Genomic DNA, 15,654 nt, shown 5'->3' with positions numbered 1-15,654 from the left:
TTAAGACTTTGTTAATACCTTTTAAGGGTCTTAATTTTCTCATAATTAATTTATTAACTTTGAATACTTTTTAAGACCCCGCGGGCACCCTGATGTGTGTGCGTCTCTGAGGCTGAGCGAATACGATCTTTTTTGCTCTTCGCTGCAAAAGTTACATTACAGTACATCCTTTTAGTCATTTTCTGAGCTTTGCAAAGCAAAAAATGTGTACAATTGAAAAAGGAGGCAGTGTATGATGCAATCGACATTTTGGGCCCTATCATACACCCGGCGCAGTGTGGCGCAAGGTGTGGTGCAGTAGTCTTTTGGTAGTTTCAGCTTGGCGCAAGAGTCGTTTTGAGGCGTTGCGCTACGCTGTTTAAATAGCAAATGCATTAGCGCTCATTTGTGCACCCATAGGCGTTCTGGTCTAAAAAGGAAGGCGTTCTGAGGCGCACTGCTGGCGCGTTGCTATTCTGAGAAACTATAATAGATTTTTTATTAGACCACAACTAACCCGGTCTAAACTCCGGCGCAGAGTTGCGCCTCGCTTACGCACTGCTTAATACGCACAAGAGAGCAATAGGCAAATATCTTTACATATGAAAAACATTAAATATTAAAGATATATATATATGATATAATAAGAATAGATATAGAATATAAATATAAAGGATTAAAAATTTACAAAACATATTATATTCTAGCCTACATAAATATGAAAAACCACTGCTTTTATGTCTTCTTCATCTCGGGAGGCTTTTTCAGTTCATTCATAACAATTTGCTTTTGTATAATGTTAATATTATTAGCTGTATTATTTATTATATCCATATTTATATTTGTTTTATTAAAAACGAGCTTAAATTTGCCCACCTGTCAGGTATTAGACCATATGGGGCACAGATTGTGTTTTAGGATATAACTCAGGTTTTTAAACTCATTTTGTTATTATTGTTTATTTATTTGTTTGCTGGAAATTAGAACTGAATTTAGAAATAGTTTTGAAATGAATATTTGCGCTTAAACAAAAGTATTTATTTATAGACTAATTGATGTCTGTGCATAAAGGTTTCTCTATCCAAGAGCGAATGTGAAAGTAGTTTCATTATCTCTCATTCTCACGCAGTAGATGCTCCGTTTAACAGTTTTCTGTTAAAAAACTGTCAACTGTTAACTGTTTGCTTGTGAAATGCTCATTTTTTCCACTTAGACTTACTTTGCGTCCTGTAAATAGCGAATGCTCTCTTGGCGCGACGCAGATGACTCTTAAAGGGAATGGGTGATGAGACTCTAATTGGTTTATTCTTAAAACACACCTATAACTCATTTAGAAAATAAACTCAACCCTTTTAGATCATGCGCCGCGGCGCAAGGCAGATTTCCCGTCCTTAAATTAGCAAAAACGCATTCTGACACGCCCTGAAAGCGTTTGCGCCCTGCGTCATGGACCGTCAAAATAGAGCCCTTTATTTCCATTAATGTTTTTTTTTCATAATCGTTAGAAGCCAAAATCAAAGTCAAAACTGAATTTTGATTAATTGCACAGCGCCAATACAACCATCACTAGACTTTTACAAAATCAAGGAGATTATAAATAACATACCCTGCAATGTAATCGCTGCAATGAAATCTCCATTTTGATTTGAAATAATCCAACTCTTTACTGCCAGAATAAATGACCTTAACGTGAACATTAAGATGCGCAGCAGCTGTGAATGTTTGTTGATGGAATGTTCATAAACAGAACAAAGATGAAATGCAACCCTTGCGACAAAACTAGCAATGTAAATAACAATGTAGATAATGTGTCCAGGTTTTGTATGCTTTCATCTGTTATTTTTGATGTCTGAAAGATATCCGCATGGGGGAAAAGTAAAGTAATTTATAATAAACATGTTTTTGAACCACATAGTAAAGTGTGTAATGTGTACAACTGTAATAAATACTGTAAGGTTAGTGTAATCTATGGTGCATTTTGATGGTGTACAATTATAGCGTATAAAAATGAAGCCTATTAAATAGTTTGTTTATTGCTTATTGGAAAAAGGATTTTTACTTTTTATTAAACACTTGTATTTGTATTGCTTAAGGTGATTATTAACCAAACTTCTTCTCTGAGTGTAATACACCTTACATAATAATGAATCATTTTTGCAGAAGTAGATGAAGCTGAAGTAGATGAGGCCTGAATGTCTAGCTCTGAGTTAAACTCCCTGTAAGCAGAGATGGTTCAGTGAAATTGATCACAGAATATTTGCAGTGGAGTTGTCTTATGCTCTTAACAGTGGGCAGAGAATTCGTGGAAGCAGAGGAAGTATGTTTGGGTGCAGCCACCGGAGAACTGGAGAATGATTGACAAGTGGCAAATTCCACTGAACTCTACCTGTTAATATCAGCTGTGTATAAATTCTTGAGCCAGGAAATGTAAAGTTGCTACGCACCTCCTAAATGTAATGTATACATCAATAAATGTAACACCAATTCTAATATGCACGCACACTGGATTAACTATAGCAGCGGGCCATTCACATATTGCATCATTTCTTTTACTTTCAAGCGCTCGCTTCTTCCAGACGCAACGAGTAGAAAACATCTCACGCCGTAGCGGTGAAGGTTGGCTTCCAGTGCAATGTAAACAAAAGATATGTTAGACGAATTATTACAAATTTACATTTACATTTAGTCATTTAGCAGACGCTTTTATCCAAAGCAACTTACAAATGAGGACAAGGAAGCAATTTACACAACTATAGGAGCAACAATGAGTAAGTGCTATAGGCAAGTTTCAGGTGTGTAAAGAAAGTCTAAGAAGCAAAACATTAGTATTTTTTATTTTTTTTTTTTTTGTTAGTGGAGGAATCAGACAGGGAATTGCATATTAGTAAGGAAAGTGGAGACTGAATAGTTGAGTTTTTAGTCTATTAATTAAATTACAATGATTATTAGGGATGTAACGGTATCAGAATTTCACAGTACGATAATACCTCGGTATGAATGGCACGGTACGGTATTTATTGAATAATTTACAGGAAAAACAAAACTAATAAAAAGACTAGAAAAAAGTGCCAAAAGTGTTTATTTACCTTAGCACTGAACATATCAATGACATACAAATTAGCTATCTATCTGTAAGTTTCGAAACAGAAACTTACATTTTTCAATTTTAATAACAAAAAACTATTAAACTATATAAAAAAATAAAGTTTCAATTTAGTATTGTCAACATTTAATCACTCACTCACTTAGATAGAGATGTTTTTTTATAGAAAATTATCATATAACTATAATCTGGTAAAAGCTGGGATCTCTGGGCATGCCCCCTGCAACAGAAAAAAAAAAAAAAACCTCTCATTTGGGACTGAGGTTTCTGGGACAGAGAGATATGATTTAGCCAAGGTTGACAGTAGTGAGTAACGTTGTGCATTGTCTTTCCACCACTTGAGAGGACAAGCCATGTTTGAGATAGAGGTCTTTTTGCGGTATAAGTCAATGTTTGTATCACTCTAACAAGTGTGCTGTGTTCTGCAGTCCCCATGACTGTTTTTAGTCGTATTCTCCGACTTATATTTCACCACAGTGTGGCAGTGCCTGCATATTGTTTTTTTCTTTGTCTGTCACCTTTTCTCCTTTTTTCGTAACTTTTCAGAAAGAAACTGTAATGCTTCCACACATCCGATTTAAAACCCGCTTTAGGTTCGATCATTTCCAGCTCTTTTTCTTCCCCGCTACTAGCAACACACTCCATTTCCACATTACTGGATCTGTAGTGACAACAGACCGCAAAGGATGATGGCCACGCCTAGGCTGATGGGAATTGTAGTTCCCGCTACCTACCGTTCGCTTCATTCGCAAAACTTTTCTCCGAAAACTTTTCTCAGAAATATAGTTTTATTGAGTCATGCGCCTACAGTAATATTGAAAAAAAATGCGGTATAACGATATTTACAATATTGTTACATCCCTAATAATTATATATGTATGAACGCAGATGATAACAACAGTTCATTTAAACACTTAACTAATATAAAGCTTAAATGTACATTAGACGTGATAACCGTGAAACTATGTTCATTCTTCAGACTACATAATCAACAATACACCACGGATGATCCTGGGAAAGAAATATCTCAAGACTCCTTTAATATATCTTTTTGGGGTGGACTTGAATGAGGTATTAGACCCTTTTTTTTACCAAAAGTATAGGTCTAATCTCTTATGTATCTAGGAAATGTATTCTGTTAAACTGGAAACAGGAACTCCCTCCAACATTTGAATTATTTAAAGATATCATAAATGACATGCTGCATTTGGAATATTTAACATATAGCTTAAAAAACAAAACACACATATTTTTAAAAACCTGGAAAATTTTTATGGACCCTTTAAGAACCTTCTGACCTGAACCTGCATAATACCAATTGTTATGATACTGACTATTCACAAGCCGTTATTTGATTTATGTACATGCTTCTATATTTGTATACTCTGATGCTACACTTAATGCTGAATATTCTTTTTGTCAATTGTGTTGTTTGTTATACTGTAAAATGATAAATAAATAATAATAATTTTAAAAAACAATACAACACAGATGTTTTAAAGAGCAAAAATACAACATAAGGGTTCTTATTTGCTGTGGTTTCATCACTCATATTGCAAGTCTCATCTCTCCGGCCTCTCATTTGGGATAATTTTCATGAACTGACCCCCATGACAAACTAATTGAATAGCCCTGTTATACAGTATCTACCGCCTCGATGACAGGCAAACATATTTTAGTTTAGTAGAAAACTCGGCTCTGATATAAGTATCATGCCCAACATGTCTGGTTATTTTCTATTATATCTCCTTTGAAACGTGGTATAAATCGCAAAAATACAGACTTTCCTCTATGTCTCCCACTCTTTTTTTTTACTTCCTGTCATCCATATGAATTCCGCGCGTCACCAAAACAACCTATCTAATCTTTCTATCTAATGTTGAAAACATAAGAGATGTGAAGTAGGAAATGAAGGAAGGTCAATATTTGCATTTGTATTAGTTAAGTCAATGTTCTAGTATGGTGAAAAGCTGTGTAACAAGTGTTACAACAAATCCCTTGTCAAAAGCCTATAGCCACTTTACTAAAACCCCTGTACGCTTTCCCTGCAATTCTACCAATTTAAACCCAGCTTCCATATGGTAAATGATCCAACGGTTTATTCCACAGCTGGCCATATATTGACTCAACATAAGGGTGTTACTAGTCTAATAATTATAATAATGACCAATTCATTAATTCCCCCACTGTAATTCCACTGAGGTGTAGAAACAGCAGCTGTTGAGGATGATCACAGGTCATGAGAGAGCAGGAGTGATGTGAGCTCCGGCTCCCACTAACAGATGCTCGTCCTCGCCGGCACAGACCTGCTGTTTCGCTCTTTAACACTTCTTAGTCCTGTGTCAAGTCGCAGTGTGTGTCTGTCTCCAAGTAAACTACAAACTGTGATCCCAAAGTTCAGAGGAAAGTGCCTCGTCTTGTGGTAAGTTGTGCAATGAAAGTCAATGAGTGTCTCAGGTAAACACTGCCCCCTTGTGATGAAATGTGTGTGTTAAATGTTTGCAATAACACTTTTAGTAGTAATACTACTGTATGATGGTTCACCCTTCTGTTTAAAACTTATTTGAGTTCCTTTCTTCTGATAAACACAAAAGAAGATATTTTGAAAAATGCTGATTACACTTCCATAGCATTTTTTATTATTTCATTAATGGTTACAACATTTCATCTTTCTTTCTGTAAAATATCTTAGGTTGTGTTCAATAGAAGAAAGAAACTCATTAAGGTTTAAAACCACATAAGGGAGATTAAATGATGAGATCATTTTTATTTTTGGGTGAACTTCATGTGTGCGTTTGAAATAAGGCCCGAAACACAATCCAAGGAGGCCAAGTACACACTGCAGCTAAATTAGGTTGTCAAATTTCAACTTTGAAAGCTTAATCCCGTTCTGAACATGCACAATTCAGTCTTTTACTAGTGTGACAATAGAACTTTACAACCCTATTAACGCCAGCCAGTTCCCCATTTCCTAATACAGTACACAGTAATTAAAACTTATGTTGTTTTCAATGTTAGCATTTTTTTTATTGAATCTTCACTATTTCTAATCAGGTGTATTCATATACATTTTAGGCTAATTCACTATCCACTCTTTCATGGACACCAAATTCAAGGACTTTTAAAATCTCTAATAAGTTAAAAATCGAGCACCTTATGTAATTCACAGCCCTTTACATCCATTCAAGTCTCTGCAGAAGATCAGCAAAAACTAAAAAAAATAATAATAAATACATAAAGCTAGAGGATAATTACACATATATAATTACACTCACCAGCCACTTTATTAGGTACACCTTACTAGTACCGGGTTGGACCCCTTTTGCCTTTAGAACTGCCAAAATCCTTTGTGGCATAGATTCAACAAGGTACTTGCCCACCTGCAAGGTACAACCATGCCACGTTCAAAGTCACTTAAATCACCTTTCTTCTCCATTCTGATGCTTAGTTTGAACTGCAGAAGATCGTCTTAACCATGTCTACATGCATCAAGTTGCTGCCATGTGATTGGCTGATTAGATATTTACATTAAGGAGCAGTTGGGCAGGTGTACCTAATAATGTGGCTGTTTAGTGAAGAGCACCATGAAAGTCATTCCTGTACTTAACATTTAATTTTCACTTCATATTTACCTCACAAGATCATAATGATAGTGTTTAATGTGTCGTTTTCAAACAACCAATTTAAAGTAATTTTCAAAGAACTAACAGAATTGATCGCATTCAATAATGTTAATATTCAAATGCTTTTCCTGAAGTATTGTAGTGGTGGGCAGAGCTAGGCTTCATGAAACAACCAGTCGAAGCAAATGTGTCGAAGGTTTGAAATGTTTCAAAATCCGTCTCTACAACGACACCCGATGGTCATTTTTATGTATTGCTCTGGAACAGCTTCAGCAAAGAAACAGTTCAGTAAGTTGAGGTATTAAACCACACGTTGTTGTAGAGTTACGGGTGACTTAGTGGGGCGGTAAGAAATCCTGACTGGCATGCAGAGATATTCCAGGGCTTTAATATAGGGTGATGCAACTATAGATGATATTTTTCAAATGCTCTGTTCTTGTAACATGTTTTAACATGGACCTGACATCTGAATGAACAATTTGTGAATAAATAGGTCTTGTTTTAGTCATAAAAAGTAACATTATCGAAATACATCATCATAATTTCAGTGTATTTGTAAGTCGCGATTTAAATCCCGGCCATTTGCAGCACAGTAACTGTGTTCACGCACGGTTCACTAGGCTACATGAGAAAGAGATTTTTTTTCCTGACCCTGACCCAGATTCACCAGCCTCATGTATCAATGCTGCGTACCCACAAAAACTTTACGTACGCCAGGTTTCACGCTCACGTTTGGATTTACTACAATGAAATGAACGTGGGAATGTGTGCAGGTCCACGCCAACTTCATGCCTGGCGTACGCACATTTCTTGTGTGTGTCTGTTTATTTTCATTGGCAACTCCTAGAGGCAGTTGTGTTAAATTGCACTCTGCAAAGTGTCTGAGCCGTGCAATGGCAGCTGAGACGGGTTCATTCGCATGTCTAGCAGGTATATAAGGTTTCCATACTATGCAGTTGACCAGCCAAACATTAAAGCGCAATTTGCAGCGGTCGCCGTTTTTCCCAATGTAATCTGAGCAATCTACTGCACACACATTGCTATAAAGGCACTATCTGAAGATGAATTTACGTGAATCAGAAACATTTCCATTCAATAAATGTGCAAATAAAATATGATGCACAGACTTCTTAATGATTCATACTTGTCTTCCTCGTGATGAAGAATATATATAGGCAAAATCTGATATGTAGCGGGGAAAAAATAAAGAATAACTTCATCAGACACTGGATTCGAACCGAGTTTATGCTTGAACGTGTCAAAACATAATGCAATGTGTTTAAGGAGCTACGCCACTCACGCTGTTAACAGTGCAAAATTTTACAGCTTTACATTGCACTATTTTTTATTTTTTTATCCACTCAGTGCAATGTTCAGACCCAACAGTGTTAACCGCATCAGCTAAACTCTCCCACTCTATTTTTTTCTTTAGTTATTAATTCTTGGCATGTGATAGCTAACAGGACGAATCGAGATGTTCAGTTTAATGCTATGCTGCTGGTATAGACGCATGTTAAATTGATTTTGAATATAACACAAATGATTTTTAAATTTAAAGCCTGGCTCAGGCTATTTCTGTATCCAAATCTTTGTGTCAGTGAGATCTCTGGGTGAGTGACGAGTATTTGTGTACTTCAGTGCCACGCATTGAAACACTGCGTTTTTTGAGAGGTAATTGTTTATATTGTGACTTTTCTCAAGTAAAAAAGTGGATTTATCACTGCCGTTTCAGCAGCAATACACACATAATTAGCCAATTTTGGAGTGAATGTAAAGCATTGAAATATATTTTTCCTCCCACTAAGAGATTTTTATAGCCCGACTGGAAAAAGCAAAGCCCGAGATACTGGTTTCTGCAAGCACTCAATACTTTACTGTTTAATTAAATGTAAAGTCTAAACTAATCTACTTATGATGATTATTATTATTATTCAGTCACAACATGGTGCAAAACAGTTGGGACCTGCGGAGTGATAAAAAAAGGTTATTAATATTAATTATTAATATTAAACAACAGCCTAGCCTAAAGTGAACCACATACCTCATTTTGAACTTAAAAATAATATAATTAATAATAATAAAAATAATAATCCAAAAACCAATGTGAAATTTATGAGGAAACACAAAAGCCATCTTTTGGGTTCTGCTATTTTTTGTATGCATAAAATACTCTGACCATCTTTGAGAATGCTGCTCTCTGCTGCTCCAATGTGGCGTCTTAGATTTACTACATGAGCCCACAGTGCTTATATGGAAATGACTAGGTGTAATCTTAAAAAGCCATGAGTGTGTGTGTGAGAGGAATAGTGAACATGATGTTTCAAATATTTAAGGCGGTTTTTACCATGCAGCAGTCCAAACAGAGAACAGATGAAGAGCCCAGCAGACCGAATACTTCTCCACACAACAGACACTGTGACAGGCCGTTTCCCATGGCAGAGCTCCTCATGTTGTCCAGACGCTCCACTAGACGTCTGAAAACAGACACACATTAATTAATTAAAAATATATATTATTATTCTTCATGCTGAGCAGTATGTTTTTATATGTATAAATTAACTTCACTTTGATCTAACCGAAGCTTAAAGAATAATTAAAAATGTATCAGCCATATGGTTTAACTCTCGATAATCATATATACAGTATATTATGGGATTTCTTTGCAGCAAGAATGCTTTCAATTTAATAATAATAAATTTAAAAAAAACTGACACAAGAGATACTAATTTGACAAATTATTGCCATGTCAGAAGGCTAGGCTTTCAAAAGTCCTAACAGGGTAATTTTTCATTAACTAAAGCCATAGAAAGAAAAGAATAAAAAAAATTGGAAAAAAGAAATAGTCCTTTGCTTTAGGTTTAAACTTAATTACAAAACCTAAATAAAACACAAATTAATTAAGGCTAAACCTAGTACTATTGATGCATGGCAATGTTTTCCTTCCAACATTTTAGATTATATAAAGGAATGACCATGTAAAGGTTTTTTTTTTTTCAGATTGGAAATTGTTGATATGCCTGTTGCTCCCCCTCCCCTGTTTGTTTGTTTAAATGTCGTTTATTTTGTTAATCTAAAGACAATAAAACAGTGATCACAAAACATAAACAAAAAAATTAATTAAATTAATTAAGGCTAAACCTTGTACCATTGATGCGTTGCAATGTTTTCCTTCCAACATTTTAGATTATATAAAGGAATGACCATGTAAAGGTTTTTTTTCAGATTGGAAATTGTTGATATGCCTGTTGCTCCCCCTCCCCTGTTTGTTTGTTTGTTTAAATGTCGTTTATTTTGTTAATCTAAAGACAATAAAACATTGATCACAAAACATAAATAAACAGAAAAATAACAAAAAAACTGTTGAGGATATAAAAATACTAATTACTGTTTAATTTACTGATGAAATGAAATGACAAATCAATCTTTGAGGACTAAATCTGCATATTACTATTAATTTCTAAAGTATCATGAACACTTCATTGGCAAACCACAACATCTTGCATTGGATATTTGATGTGTGTGTTTTTGTGCTGCTGGTATTTTAGCTGGTTTAGAACTGTCGTGGATAAATACATCTACAAATAGTATTGCTAGTAGGTTGTAGGCATGGGCTGGTATATGTTTCTGATGGTAAGATAACCATGGATAAATAAATAATATCAGGGTTTCAGGTATTGTGATTGCTGCTCTAAAATAAGTTATTTTTAAATTGTCTGACCAACTTGGTTACATCAGTTTTAATAAGTCATACAAATCTGTAAAGTACTGATAGAAAAAGCATGTGACTTGCATCAAGGGATGTCACTTCCTCTGGCAGGTAACTCTAAATGCATTGAGGCACATCATCATGCCCCATTCACACGGGGCGTCAGCGTCAACGCTTCTCATTCACTTTGAATGGGTGAAGTCAGGCGTTGCCGAACTGCATTGTGGATCCGTCGGCGAGGCTTCAGAGTCGTTGCTCGCTGCAGAAGTTGGGACCAGCTCAACTTTTCATCAAGCGCTGACGGAAGTGTCAGCCAATCAGATCGATGTATGCAAATACACCAGCTAGACAGTGGCCTATTGCTGACTGAATTTCATTGGCTGACGCTTCTATGACGATCACTTCAGCCCCAACTTCAGACACGCCTTCAGTCAAGCGTTGACGCTGAAGCCCCGTGTGAATGGGGCGTTATTCTTTAATTATTTGTAGCTTAAAAACAACAATGTAATGAAAATACAATAGATTATGTTTTACACGGGCCATGTGATATCTGGTCTGAGCTAAAGCACAGAATGGTGGAAAAGATCAACTCTGTTACTGTCAATGCTGTTAGTGGTTTAAAAAGTGTATAATAATTGAAACAACAATTAGTAACAGTCAAATGTTCCCTTTTACATTTAAAGGTACTGTGAAGTGCTTTTAAATGTGTATTTTCATTTGATGTTTGACAATCTCAACTGAAACATGAAAAGGGGTGGGACATAGTGTAGCTCCTCCTTTAAAAAAAACAGCCAATAGTGTTTTGTTTTGTCACAGCTCTGCCATTGAGAGCAGTTGAGCTCAAATGCATCAAATGTGAAGCATTTTAAAAGGGGGCGGGGCTTGTCAGATAATAAAGAGCATTTGATTGGTCAAGATATGATGAGAAACTGAAGTATGAGGTGACGTGAAAGAAATTGTTGATATATTTAGGCGGAAGTGACAAGCTTTACAGTTTTATATCAGTTTTGGATCTATATACACGAATCATTTTTATTTCATGGGACCTGTAAGCATTTAGCATTATTTTATTAATAATGGATTCAGCTTACTGTAAATTGTACACTTGGTTTATTTTGTTTGTTGCTTTATTTGTGTGTGTTTTTTTTTTAGTTTTACCCACACTGAAAATTTTTATAAATCTTACCAATACCAACCAGACGTTTCTCATGATGTGTGTTAAACAGACATTATGTTTATATTTAACTAGTGAAAGTCCTTAAGTCAAGAAAATAATATCAGTTATGCGATCTGAATCTAAACTTCTTGAAATCTCTTAGACTTAAAATGTTTCTCTGACAGGATGTTGTATGAGAAGGCATGATACAACATCAATGTGCAGCAAGAGAGATAAAGACTGACCCGATGCGGTGTTGCTCAATGAGCTCGAGCTGCTCAGCGCGGTGAATGACACTCATGATGAGATCCAGCTCTCTCTTCTCCAGCGCCTGAGCTTTCCTCTGTCTCTCTGACTGAAACGTGTGGATGGACCAACCAGTGTGCAACCTGGGAGAAAAACAGAAACACACGTGACAATAAAGGACTCGTCAGAAATAGTTCAGAGAAAAATGAGAGTTTTTGATTAGTGCTCAGGTAGGGCTGTGCAATATGACAATATAATTAAAATTAAATTTTATAAAAATTTTATATAAAATATAAAATTATTAGCACTCCTTTGATTTTTTTTTTTATCAAATATTTGCCAAATTATGTTTAACAGAACAAGAAATTTCTCCACAGTATTTCACATTTTATTATATTCATTTTTTTCAATATTATTAGCCCCCTTAAGCATTTTTTTTTTCGATTGTCTACAGCACAGGTGTCAAACTCAGTTCCTAGAGGGCCGCAGCTCTACACAGTTTAGTTCCAACCCTAATTAAAAACACCTAAACAAACTAATTGACTTCTTCAGACTTGTTTAACCCAACATGTAAAACCGTGGTCACACTGTACTTTTTACCCCATAGACTTCCATTTATACGCACGCAAATGCGACAGACCAGGGTGTCAAAATTAATTGATTCTTCAGTGCACTGCAATGTAGACGTGGACAATTCTGTATCGGTTCAGTAATAATCATAATCAGTTATGATGTACTGACGTCATTTATCTCATATACGCCATGTCGCCGTAGCTATTTCACAGCGATTGAGAGAATGAAAGTAAACTCCATTTCTCTCTCATTGAGGCCCATTTGACCTGCTGGCATGACTTTTCCTCTCCTCACGGCTGTTACTGCGATACTTTTGGGTATAGACATGCAGAGTTTTCTCCACCGTGTCTATCATGGATCACCTGTGATTGCTGCTGCCATTTATTACTCATCTATGAAGACCTGATTTCGAAACAACTTCTGCATTTTGACAGCATTTCAGGTTTTGACTTAACATGAAGGGAGATGTGGTAAATACGGACGAGGCAATTTGCAAATTGTGCAACAAAAAGGTACAAAAAGGACAGTGTCTATTGGAAATCCTGTACTGATGCACTGGCAAATTATTTGGTAGAGGAAATGGTTTACCAAATGCTTTTCACACAGTGGAAAAAAAAAATTGGTAAAATTTAATTTTAGATTTGTGTGCGCGTCTCTTGTGTGCGCGACTGTTGTATTTGCACTTTTTTATAAACTGCTATTTGTTGCTAATAAAAGTTGTTAACATTGTTGTGCATGTTATTTTGTTATGGTTTCAGTATTGGTGTTTGGAATTCATTTTCCAAACGGTTTAGGCATAAGCCAACAATTTGGGGATGCTATTTGAGCCTTACGGCATCATTTTTTTCACTATTCACGGTAATAGCATTTACCAAGGTAAAATAGAGAGGAGGTTTGACAGTATCAAAATTTGGAGACTGCCAAAGCCTAATTGTTATCAGTAAGATAACTTGTTTCGTGTTATGAGATTTTTGGCATGTCTCTCAGCCCCAGACTATGTATATAACCACAATATAGTTTTTACCTTTATAAAATGATAACACGTTTTTGATATAATGTTAATGCTTCAAAGCAGAACTAAACAGAGTACGTGTGCCAAAAACGAGTAGCACTATCTATCTGAATCAGACCCAACAATGGCACAATGCAAGTTTACTCTAGGTTTGTTTAGATCTGGATAGGTCTAGAATTAAATGTATGCAATCAGCTCCGAATTAAGAGAAGCGCTTCAGTTTAGTAAAGAACAATCTCCATTTTTTGTTGTTGTTTTTATAAGTCAGGTGAAACAGCAATGATGTTCACAATGGCACTGACAGACAGGAGAAACAATGTGTCATGAATGTTGAATGAGACCATTCATTGATTGCCTGTAGTACCAGTAACAGCACCGTGGTATATTGAGGCAGAATTTAGAGATAAGCAAATGAATGAATTCTATTACATTATTAACATAACCATGTGTTAAATGAAATGCAAATTAACTGTTATTAAGATAGATCATTTGTATTTATATTTAATACATTCAGATGAGTGTTGTTTTATACTATTCTCAAATACAATTAGTTAGTATTTTTCAGTATGGTAATGAAACGTGTATGTGTGAAAACTACCTATTACAATTATTAAGAGCATCTTATTGTATGATATAATGAATGGCAATGTTTAACTGAACTAAAATTACTCAGAATATTGCATTTTTGTCAGATGTTTTTATATTAATGAACATAACCGTACAGCACCAAAGTCAGGGGGAAAAACCCTGTTTCATTATTATTTAATATCACTCATTACAACAAGTAGAAACTCAATTTATTTCTCCATTAAGAGATTTTCTTCAAGAAAAAGGCCCCAAACATTGAATCAAAATGTTTCATAAATATTTATCAACATAACTGCTGTACCTCAGCTTTGTGAAATGTTCATCAGGTTGGGATGTTTGTCATGTCCTAACAATAAAAGAGTAGTTTAAATGATGCTTTCTACGGGTTTTAAAAAAATCTGCTACTAAAGTTGAAACATGAAGGTAAAAACATTGGTCATTTGAAAGAACCTTAGTTTTGATAATGCAAACGTGTTTTTAAAAGTATTTGTCACGGGATGATTTGACAAATGACATGCTAAAATTTAATTTGCGCAACAGATCAACCCCCCAAAAAAGTACAAAAACCTAACTTACTTTGCTCTAAGCATGAGTTGCCTGTCATTTGGACAGACCCACTGCTCGTTCTCACTGCCGAACATTGTGTCTGTCATGTTTTGCTTGCTGCTGTAAAAGATCAGAATCATTGAAATCATTATCAAAAAATCTGTTGAATTTAGAACAGGTAAAAATATAAAATTATAACACCCCCATATATACACAGCTGCAACTAGACATATGTCGATATTCAATAATTCTATATATTGTGATAACAAACATGCATAATATCAATCATGGGCCTTTCAAATACTGTGAATAATTATTTATTATATTAACTTTGAGTGCTTTTTAAGAATGTTCAGATTGTATTTCCAAATGCCTACAGACTTTACAAGTTTATCCAGCCTGATCTCACAATGAAACGTAACTATTTTACGTTTTGTCAGTAGAGTGGCTAATTCCGTTATACAAAAATGTACAATTTAAAAAAGGAGATGTGGCCCCCAACCCCGCCCCTAAACCCAACCATCAATAATGATGAACAAATCGTACTAAATTGTACAAATGAGATTGTATGAATTCATATGACTTAGCCACTAAATCAAAAAGTTACGAATTGCCATGAGATAACGTTTGTTAATCAGCGTAATAATTAAAATATAAACATTTTCACATGTTAATCTGACCAACTATATGCTGTAATATTAATTTTAAAATTTAGGATTGTTTATACAGCATGGCAATAATACTTCAATTGTTAGCATTAGTTAAACACAGAGTGAAAACTACTTAATTAACTAATTTGTAATTTCTTAGGGTGCTTGTAGATCGTTTTGTTCTAAAACAGGGATTAAAATTGTTACAATGTTTATGTTTGTTCTTGGTGCGGTTCACTTTCATGCAGCAAAGTTTCTAAACAGACCAAAACAGTTAAAACAAGTCACATGCGAGTAAACTGTCCTCATGTTTTATGGATTATTGAGTCCCACGGATTCATACGTCATTGTTTTACTTTATGATTAGGAAAAATTAGATATTACAAGCCAAAAGGTGCACATTAATGTTGACAACCACAGACATTGTCACCAAATATAAATACAGCCTCATTTCAGTTGTTAGGGCTTATAA

The 15,654-nt window shown here is 35.1% G+C and overlaps 1 protein-coding gene across 12 annotated transcripts in view; it reads right to left on the bottom strand.

The window, feature by feature from the left end:
* The window catches only part of doc2b (double C2-like domains, beta), a 411,729-nt gene that overhangs the window by 381,924 nt on the left and 14,151 nt on the right, over positions 1–15,654 (bottom strand). For 5 of the 12 annotated variants that reach the window (XM_017356366.3, XM_068221539.1, XM_073951542.1 and 2 more), the window contains 3 exons: positions 14,563–14,652; positions 11,813–11,956; positions 9,050–9,179 (listed from right to left, as the gene is read on the bottom strand). In XM_017356366.3, coding sequence (XP_017211855.1) covers positions 9,050–9,179; positions 11,813–11,956; positions 14,563–14,639 — 351 coding nt within the window. In that variant the 5' untranslated portion in view covers positions 14,640–14,652. The remainder of the gene's footprint in view (positions 1–9,049; positions 9,180–11,812; positions 11,957–14,562; positions 14,653–15,654) is intronic. The other 7 variants (XM_073951541.1, XM_073951544.1, XM_017356367.3 and 4 more) reach the window with 2 other exon arrangements.

The sequence above is a fragment of the Danio rerio genome, chromosome 5, assembly GCF_049306965.1.
Source record: "Danio rerio strain Tuebingen ecotype United States chromosome 5, GRCz12tu, whole genome shotgun sequence".
Classification (NCBI taxonomy): Eukaryota; Metazoa; Chordata; class Actinopteri; order Cypriniformes; family Danionidae; genus Danio; species Danio rerio.
Note: the sequence above shows the minus strand (reverse complement) of the source record. Positions and strands in the feature narration are given on the sequence as shown.